General features: G+C 39.8%; 1 protein-coding gene across 1 annotated transcript in view; it reads right to left on the reverse strand.

The window, feature by feature from the left end:
* AGBL4 (AGBL carboxypeptidase 4) overlaps positions 1 to 9,781 on the reverse strand; it is a 1,601,862-nt gene extending 1,592,081 nt beyond the window's left edge. The window contains exon 1 of the mRNA XM_045064492.1: positions 9,440 to 9,781. Within this exon, the coding sequence (XP_044920427.1) occupies positions 9,440 to 9,473 (34 nt within the window). The 5' untranslated portion in view covers positions 9,474 to 9,781. The remainder of the gene's footprint in view (positions 1 to 9,439) is intronic.
* Between the last annotated feature and the right edge of the window lie 742 nt (positions 9,782 to 10,523).

Here is a 10,523-nt window from a genome sequence, read left to right on the forward strand (position 1 = left end):
AAATAATTTAGGAACCAACATTTGCTTTGGACCTGCTCTAGCACAGATGTTATTAGGTCAACCAAAGTATTCCTACTTTGAAGATTTCAGATTCTTCAATGTAACCTCTATTACTAACTGAAATGCAATTCTCTGTTATTAACAAAGATTTCTTAACCTGGGTTTCTAGGATGGACATTACCTCGTAAAATTATTTTCAAATTTTCATGTGAAGGCACACAGCATGCATTTTCAGGAGAAAGAATTCATTGTCTTTTCATAACATACCCAAAGAGATCTATCACCCCAGAAATATTTAAGAACCAATAGAAGGAAAAAAAATAAGAAGAAATACGGTCTTTAGCTCTGTTAATAGATGAAAATACTAGCAATGTTCAGAATAAGCTTCATTTTCTCACCACACAACTTTCCTAGGTGTATGCTGCTCTCTCTGCACTCCATTCCTCCTCTCTATTCCCAGTTGCTCTGCTTATAACCTTCACTGGGCTAATTTCTTATTATTCAGTACTCAATTCATGTGCCCTTCCAACAAGCTGCTTTACTGAACTACTCTTACCACCACTCCCAGGCTGTCACAGAGAACCATTCTCTAGCCTCAGAATTCTGTGTACCACTCATTTTATTGACTGGATGGTAATTTTCTAACTCTATTCTTCCTCCACTATGATGGAAGATACTTGAAGGCAGGGACTTTGTCTAATACATCTCTGAATTTCCAAAGTTGGACACAATGCATGGAACATAATGAGTATTCAATACAAATTTTAAAGGTTTTTTTGGGGGGGAGAGAGAGAGACCTGTGTGCATGACTGGGTGTGGAGGAAGTGGGGCGGCAGTGGGAAAAGGAGAAAGAATCTTAAGCAGGCTGCAAACCCAGTGCAAAGCCCAATGCAGGACTTTGACTCCATTTCACAGGCAAAATCATGATCTAAGCAAAATCAAGAGTCAGATTCTTAATTGAGTGAGTCACCCAGGCACCTCTCAATACATATTTTTAAATGAATAATTCTAAAAATGAATAACACAATACACAACAGAATGATTTCTTTCATAAAGCCATGACACAGAGATTAATATATTTCAATTAGTGATGCCTAAAATTCCTAAAAAAATGCAGCAAACTATAATTAATGGCAAATTATTTTTCCCATTTCTTCCACCAAAACTCAGAGATTTTGCTCTGTAACATTGCTGAAAGTCATTACATATGAATTTCCAATTCTATATAAAAGATTTTAATCCTAGGGGCATCTGAGTGGCTCAGTTGGCTAAGCATCTGTCTTTGGCTCAGGTCATGATCCTAGGTCCTGGGATTGAGCCCTGCATCAGGCTCTCTGCTCCATGGGGAGCATGATTCTCCCTCTTCTTCTGCCTGCCACTCTGCCTACTTAGGCTCTTACTCTTTCTTTCTCTCTCTCTCTCATTCTCTCTGACAAAGAGTAAATAAAATCTTTTTTTAAAAAAGTTTTTAATCCTACATAAAATTATAGAAGCCTCTTATGTTTGATTGTTTTGTTTTCCTTCAGTTGACATGCAAGTACATTATTCTGAAAACCTGTTTAGAGAATCAAATAATCACAATATAGTTCTTAAAAATATATGACAAATAAAATCATCATTCTTAGAAATTGCAAAAAATAAATTCCTTTTATGAGTCTCATTAAATGAATACAAAATATAAAAATTATCATATTCCCATATGGTGAGTAACACATCAATGAATTATTGCAAGCTTACACACTTACAATAACATCTTATAATCAGAAAAAACAAATTCAGCTAAGGATGAAACTTTTTCTTAAATCAATACTAAAATTAATACCTATCCCATTGCTGCAATATAACAATTAATAAAAATATTCTAACATCCATATAAGACTGTGCTGTTCTTCATTCCTCAATTTCATAAAATCCCTCTATGAAAAACACATAGCAAGTATCATTCTCAATGGGGAAAAGCTGACAGCCTTCCCTTTGAGATCAGGAACATGACAAGGATGCCCACTCTTGCCACTGTTGTTCAACATAATACTAGAAGTCCTAGCAGCAGCAATCAGAAAACAAAAAGAAATAAAAGGTGTCCAAATTGGCAAAGAAGTCAAATTCTCTTCACAGATGATGTGATACTTTTTATGGAAAACCCAAAAGACTCCACCCCCAAACTACTAGAACTCATACAGCATTTCAGTAATGTGGCAGGATACAAAACCAATGCACAGAAATCAGTTGCTTTCTTATACACTAACAATGAAAATACAGAAAGGGAAATTAGAGAATCGATTCCATTTACTATAGCACCAAGAACCATAAGATACCTGGGAATAAATCTAACCAAAGAGGTAAAGGATCTGTATTAGAGGAACTACAGAACACTCATGAAAGAAACTGAAGAAGACACAAAAAGATGGAAAAGCATTCCAAGCTCATGGATTGGAAGAATAAACACTGTTAAAATGTCTATACTTCCCAGAGCAATCTATACTTTCAATGCCATCCTGATCAAAATTCCACTGGCATTTTTCAAAGTGCTGGAACAAACAATCCTAAAGTTTGTATGGAACCAGAAAAGACCCCAAATTGCTCAGAAAAATGTTGAAAAAGAAAAACAAAACCAGGGGCATCACGTTGCCTGATTTCAAACTTTACTACAAAGCTGTGATCACCAAGACAGCATGGTACTGGCACAAAAACAGACACATAGACCGGTGGAACAGACTAGACAGCCCAGGTATGGACCCACAACAATATGGCCAAATAATCTTCGACAAAGCAATAAAAAATACACAGTGGAAAAAAGACAGTACTTCAATAAATGGTGCTGGGAAAACTGGACAGCTATGTATAGAAGAATGAAACTTGACCATTCTCTTACACCATACACAAAGACAAACTCAAAATGGATGAAAGACCTCAACGTGAGGCAGGAATCTATCAAAATCCTAGAGGAGAACATAGGCAGTAACCTCTTGGACATCGGCCACAGCAATTTCTTTCAAGACATGTCTCTAAGGCAAAGGAAACAAAAGCGAAAAGCAACTTCTGGGACCTCATCAAGGTCAAAATCTTCTGCACAGCAAAGGAAACAGTCAAGAAAACAAAGAGGCACCGCATGGAATGGGAGAAGATATTTGCAAATGATAATACAGACAAAGGGCTGCTATCCGAGATCTATAAGGAACTCCTCAAACTCAACACACACAAAACAGATAATCACGTCAATAAATGGGAGGAAGACATGAACAGACACTTCTCCAAAGAAGACATGCAAATGGCTAACAGATACATGAAAAAAATGTTCATCATCATTAACCCTCAGGGAGATTCAAATCAAAACCACATTGAGATACCACTTTATACCAGTCAGAATGGCCAAAATTAACAAGATAGTAAACAAGTGTTGGAGAGGATGTGGAGAAAGGGGAAACCTCTTACACTATTGGTGGGAATACAAGCTGGTGCAGCCACTTTGGAAAAGAGTGTGGAGATTCCTTAAGAAATTAAAAACAGAGGAGGGCATGTATTGCATGGATCACTGGGTGTGGTGCATAAACTATGAATTTTGGAACACTGAAAAAAAACTTAATGTAATTTAATTTAATTTAAAAAAGAAATTAAAAATAGAGCTACCCCATGACCCTGCAATTGCACTACTAGGTAATTACCCCAAAGATACAGATGTACTGAAAAGAAGAGCCATCTGTACCCCAATGTTCTTAGCACCAATGGCCACAATCGCCAAACTGTGGAAAGAGCCAAGATGCCCTTCAACAGACAAATGGATAAAGAAGACATGGTCCATACATACAATGGAATATTATGCCTCTGATCATCAGAAAGGATGAATACCCAACTTCTGTATCAATATGGACAGGACTACAGGAGATTATGCTGAATGAAATAAGCCAAGCAGAGAGAGTCAATTATCATATGGTTTCATGTACTTGTGGAGCATAAGGAATAACATGGAGGACATTAGGAGAAGGAAAGGAAAAGTGAATTGGGGGAAATCGGAGTGGGGAGATGAACCATGAGAGACTGTGGACTCTGAGAAACAAATTGAGGGTTTTGGAGGGGTGAGGGGAAGGGGTTAGGTGAGCCTGGTAGTAGGTATTAAGGAGGGAAAATATTGCATGGAGCACTGGGTGTGGTGCATAAACAATGAATTTTGGAACACTGAAAAACTAAAATTAAATTTAAAAAAAAAAAAAAAAGGTGCCCCAGTGCCTGAAGGAGGCGGGGGGGGGGGGGGGGGGCAGAGAGAGACTTACTGCTCTTAAATGACCTGAAAATAAAGCTGTGACTTTCTTAAAAATATGTATGCAAAATACTGATATCAATTTGATCTTTTAATACATACAGTTCTCTGGTATCTCTCATTGAAAGGGACACTGAGCCATGATACTTGAAACTGAAGTCAAATGCAACATTCAGAGCTCCTTAGAAGAAACAAGCATAAAAGCATCAGGGAAACAAAAGGTGTTTTTTGTCCCAAACAAAAGGTATTTTCTGTCCCAATACTGTACTTTTTAGATATTTAATAAAGCTATACTTACTGATGTTACAGAATATAAATAACAAAAAAAATAAAGTTTTAAAATATTTCTAAAAAAGGAAAAAGTTATGTAAATCCATATTCCCTTTTCCACAATTCCAAAATCTGTCAATCTCTAAAAACCAAATGTTTGGTGCCAAAACTAATTTGCTGGCAAACTTAACCTAAATTGACATGAAGCTATTTATAAGTTTTATTCATTCAGTGTGGATGTGCTATTAATGTTGTTTGATTACAAGGTAATTTCCCATACCCCGTGGAGATACTATGTAATCATGTTCACATGCTGTATTACTTTTCCACAATCCCAAAAAATAAAATCTGAACTCTGAAATATATTTGCACTCAAGGCTGCAAATAAGGGACTGTAGCCCTGGATTTCCTCTTCTCCAAAAGGTGAATTTATTAGTAAGTCTTTAGGGAAAGACATACACACACAGGTGTACACACTCACACACATACATATACTAATTAAGCTATCATTTCTTTGGGGATAGGATGGTGTAAGACATTATGCACTTTCCAAACCTATCTCTTCTAATTCTTACCTGAAAAGTAGATGTTACTATCCTCAATTAGCAAACAGACTTAACTATTTTGCCCAGCTACTAACAGAAGATAGAAAAGATTCTTCTTGTCTCTAAGGCTTTTTAAATTTTCAAGATTCTGTCTATAGATGATTTCACATACCATGAAGTTTTTGTTTTTTTTTTTTTTTAAAGACTCAATTTCAGGCACCTGGGTGGCTCAGCGGGTTAAGCCTCTGCCTTCAGCTCAGGTCACGATCTCAGGGTCCTGGGATTGAGCCCCGCATCGGGCTCTCTGCTCAGCAAGGAGCCTGCTTCCCTCTCTCTCTCTCTGCCTGCCTCTCTGCCTATTTGTGATCTCTGTCTGTCAAATAAATAAATAAAATCTTTAAAAAAAAAAAAAAGACTCAATTTCACAGAGAAAGTGATCAAGGTACAGGCCATTTTAAGAGACTGCATCATTCTAAAATTTCTGGTCAGTATGGACTTGCACAAAAGTAACAAACGATAATACAGGAAAGCAATTTAACCCAGTAACTCAAACGAAAGCTTTCATTTATGATAATTGGAAAAGAAGGAGAAGAAACAGGGCAATCTAGTTTAAGACTAATACTCCTACATTTAATTAACTATAAGGTTTCTTTTTTTATTATTATTCATAGTCAAATTGTTGGAGAAGAAAAATTCTAACATTCTTGTCCTCATTCTTTTTCTTGTCCTCATTTTAAGGTACATTACTTAAAGTTTAAAGAAACTTCCTTTTGCAAACCTGACCTTCTTACAGAGCTATCTGCACGCTGGCGGGGGGGAATAAGAGTTTAACTGTCCCTTCACACTTTTAAGAAATTTACTCTGTTCAGGTAACAATTCCATGCTCTCCTTTCTTCCGATAGCAAATAAATTAAACCAATGGGGGGAAAAAAACAGAATGTCTTAAATTCATCACTGTATATTTAAAGCTTGCTTTTATATGTAAAGTATAGGTAATACATCTTAATTTTTTATTTATATTGGAGGGTTTTTTATAGGTAAAGTACAGGTAATACATCTTAATTTTTTATATTCAAGCTTCAGGGGAACTAAGTAAATAGCATTTATTGGGCACTTCAGATATATTATCTCTAGCATGCACAATTATCCTGTAAATACCATCCCCATTTTAAAGATGAGGGAACTTTAGAACAGAAAATTTGAATCTAAAGTCCTCATCTAATCAAGTACAGAAACAGGCTTTAAACAAAGATCTGAATCCCAGTACTTTCCACATCACCTTGCTAACATATGCTTACCTTAGAATAACATTTCCTATGGGGCAAGAATTTTCATCCTGCCTATATTCAATATGTAGTATGTTGCAATACTAACAGAAAACCAAATAATGAATCTGGATGATGCTAAAATAGGCCCCAAAATCCTACAATCTTACACTTACTTGCAGTTATTGAGCAAGTTGCTTAACTTCTCTGTGCCACAACTTATTCAAATACTAGAGATAATACTTAAGAATGTAGTAACGATGCTGAAGTAGATTAAAACATACAATGCACTTGGCACAGTATCTGGCATATAATAAACATTCCATAAACATTAGCTATTCCCTACTAACATGAGAAATCACTAGAGGGACAGGTTTTGTACCAGGTGACTGTTCCATCTAATCCGAAACAGTCAAACCTACACTGACTTGCAATCTATGGCATGATCTGGTGGGAAAGATGATGTATGCCAATCAGTTTTTCTCTCTCGGGAATCTAAATTAAGAAACAAAGACTGCACCCACTAATAGTGATTCAGAAGTTAAATGGTTTGGCTTCTACCTTCACCAATTTTCTCTCATCAATGTTACCAACAATGCTAAATATTTTGCTAAATCTAGTTTCTCAGTCATCCTTTTAATATCATTTGGCAGCATTTAAGCTGTTCAAAACCATTCTTCTCATTCTCTTTGGAAAGCACTAAAATATTGAAGGTATTCAACACTTAATCCCAAGCCTCTGCTCCTCACACTCTACTCTTCCTCTAGGTAATTTCATCTACACTTAGGACTTCAGTAATTATCTCCACGTTGGCTCAGACTTCTCTTACACATCCAACTGCATTGTCAATCCCTCCACTTACTTGGATGGTTAAACAATACCCCTGACTCCCTATGTCCAAAACCAAACATGATCCCCCCTCAAACATAGCCAAGATCCCTTCCAGTGCTCCTTATCCCCATAAGTGCATCACCAATTATCCAGATGCACAAATTAGAAAATTAGAAGTATGCCCTGATACCTCCTTTTCCTTCATCCCCATCTTTCACTAAATCCTATTAATTTTATCTCTTAAATATTTCTCAATTTCTTCTCTCCATCTCCATTGTTACCTTCTAAAAGGTCCACCTATATCCCTCTTGTACCTTTTGTAACTAGCCAGTTATATTTTTCATAATTTTAATCACGTCATGCTCCTTAAAAGCCCTCGATGGCTTCCTATTATTTCTAAGATTTCTGATCAAAATTCATATCATAGTATACGAGGCCTAAAAGATCTGTTTCAGTTTCTTTTCTCCTCCTATTGCCCTACACGCAGCCATATTTGTCTCCTTTCATTTCCTTAAACACATCATGTTTCCTCCTACCTTATGGTCTTTGCACATGGTTTCCCTCTGCCTTGACCATTCTTGGTCCTTCTCTTCATTTATTCAATATATCTCAGCTAAAGTATCACTTCCTCAGAGAAAGCTTCTTGAACCCATAGACTTTATCAGGTCATTCAGTTATTCACTTAATAAATATTTAATAATAACCTACTGTATACCATGTATAGTTCTAGACATGTGGGATTGTTAAACATAACAAAAAACCTTGGCTTTCATGGAGCTTATATTCTAATGGAAGAAAATAGGCAAGAAGGAATAAAAATAATAAATGAATTGTACAATATGTATAAATGCAGTAAATCTAGGGGGGATGGGGGAAGAGGGAAAAAACAGAACAAGAACAAGGTAAGAGAATCACAAGCAGAGAGTTTCCAGTACCTAAATTGGCACCTGACATGTAGCTGGCACTCAATAAATATTTGTTGAGTGGATGAATGAATAAAAAAATGTTATGAGGAACTTAAACTATAAAAAGAATAGAGGAACTACTTGGTGGAAGAAACAGAGATGCCACGAAAGAAAGAGAAATCATGCAGGTTTTGAGAGGTAACAATCTCTTGAATTATCCTTAACAGCTTTATTTGGCTTCTAGTTCCAGTCACTATATGATCTTAACATAACCACTATCCCCCTTTCCCACCACCAAAGGCTGAATAATTCAAGTGAGTCACTCTTGTAACGAAAATACCTAATCAGGACACATATACAAGTCTGTATACCACTTCCATCATTACCAACAGACATATCCCCAAAGCCACTGCTTTGCTACACACACAGATATCACTTGCCTTAAAGCTTCAGTTCTTTAATCCCAGCCCCTTTCAGGTACAAACTCCCTCCTACATGCACAAGACTGTGAAAATCCTAGCTCTCTTCTATGACCGTGTGAGACACTTGGATCACTACTCTCCAAGCCTAATCAAACTCACATTCCCTCAGGAATAGGACAGTGGGACCCCCTTCCCAATAGTCTTCCTGCACCTTGAAGATTATCTTCCACCCACAGATATGTGGATATACACTCCCTTGTAATTCTGAATGACCTTCAAGAGCACTGATCCCATATACACTCAAACTCAGGTTCCAGCATCGTTTGGAAGGGTTCTTAAGCACTGAGGCTCTGGGTGTCCCCTCAAGCCTCTTGTCTTTATAGGACCCACAGGAAGATCTGGTATAGTTTCTATGTGTTCAGGGGTGACCCTAAGGTACCATACTTCCCCCAAAACACACATAATCGGTGTATACACCCCTTCCGTGGCACTACCTGATATTAAAGTAACAGTCCCCCCACATACACCTGCCTCTGCATTATGAGACCCTCTCCACCAAACCATGCTCCTTTAGGGAGCCCTCTTATGCTCCCACAGGACTGTGTACCCCCTACTCCTTTGATCAGCCTCATTTCAGGTGTCCCCTCGGTACTGGAGTCCTGTGTCTTCCCTGGAGTCCCAGCCCTTTTGGGGCCCACGCTCACTTAGAAGTGTGCACAGTCCCGCATACACCTCTGCCGCTGCCGCCAGGACTCCGAGGTCCATGCCCGCCACTGAGAGCGGTATGTACCTCCCCTGACCCCTGACCCCGAGGTCACAGCCCTAAGGCGCAAATACACAGGAGCGCCTCCTCAGGAGTAGGGCCATGCCCTAGTCCCCTCTCCCCTCAGACCCAGGACAGCCATGCTGCCTCAAAGCTTCCCCACGATCGACCGCCCTCACAGACCTGCCTCAGGCGCCGTCTGGCTCCGCTCCGCCATTTTTTGTTGTCCCTCCGCCTCTAAGCCCACGCGAAAATCGCGGGGCAGTGGGGAACTGGCGACAGGATCTGCGGGCTGACAGAGCTCCCTCAGGAAGACGCGGCTCGACGGTTGCCAAGGCAACGGGCGGCCCGCGTGCAGGCGGGTAACGCGAGGCGGCGGGGGAAGAGGGGAGGAGAGGTGGGTGAGCGGGGAGGCGGGCTGGGAGGGAGCGTGCGTCGAAGGCCCCGCCCCCGCCGCGCCGCCACTCTTTGGTCTAGGCGCCTGCGGGGCTGGGACTATGCTGCACCTCTCTCCGCCACCGAGGCACCGCGTCCTGGCAACTGAGCATGCTCAGCCGCCTCTGGTTAGCCAGGACTTGGTCCGCTGGGATGGCGCTCGCCAGCCGCAGAGGGGGTCCTTCTGCTGACCACAAACCTGGTTGGGCTGGCTTTTCTGTGGTTGGCGCTCAGTTTGAGGGGCCTGAGAGGTTTCTTGATTTCCCAACGCGCCTGGCCCTGGTCCAGGTGCTGGGTAACTTAGATTTTCAACTGAAATGCACGGAGAATCAATCATTCTGTCCCCACCCCACCCCATACTTGGGCTCCTCGCCCTCGCACGACAGCACCAAAAGGGCTTCTCTTTCGCTGCTGTATTTCTCAGTGTATTTAGGAAGCCCTTTCCCATCTCTCCGTAGTGAATCGCCACTATCTTCCAAGACCCAGCTAGAATATTACTCTTTTCCTGAGCTGCTCTGTCCTCCCCAGGTCCTCTGTGCCACCCTGGCCTAACACTGACTACTTTATGCATTATTCACTTCTATCTTTCTTACTTAAGGGTAAGGTGAACTCCCTGTTGCCTGGAGTCAGTCTCTTCATCTAGGTATATTCCATAATACAACATAGTGCTTGACACAAGATAAGTGCTCAGTAAATATTTGTGGAATGAAAAATGACTCCTAAGTTCACTCCTGCACATTCTACCAGTTTTATTGAGCACTTAATTTTTTAACAAGTACCATTCCAGGTAGGCCCCTTCTCTTCAAGGCACTCGCAGAGATAAGAGGCTTTA

The sequence above is a fragment of the Mustela putorius genome, unplaced genomic scaffold (genome assembly GCF_011764305.1).
Source record: "Mustela putorius furo isolate JIRA1106 unplaced genomic scaffold, ASM1176430v1.1 tig00003853_pilon_pilon_pilon, whole genome shotgun sequence".
Classification (NCBI taxonomy): Eukaryota; Metazoa; Chordata; class Mammalia; order Carnivora; family Mustelidae; genus Mustela; species Mustela putorius.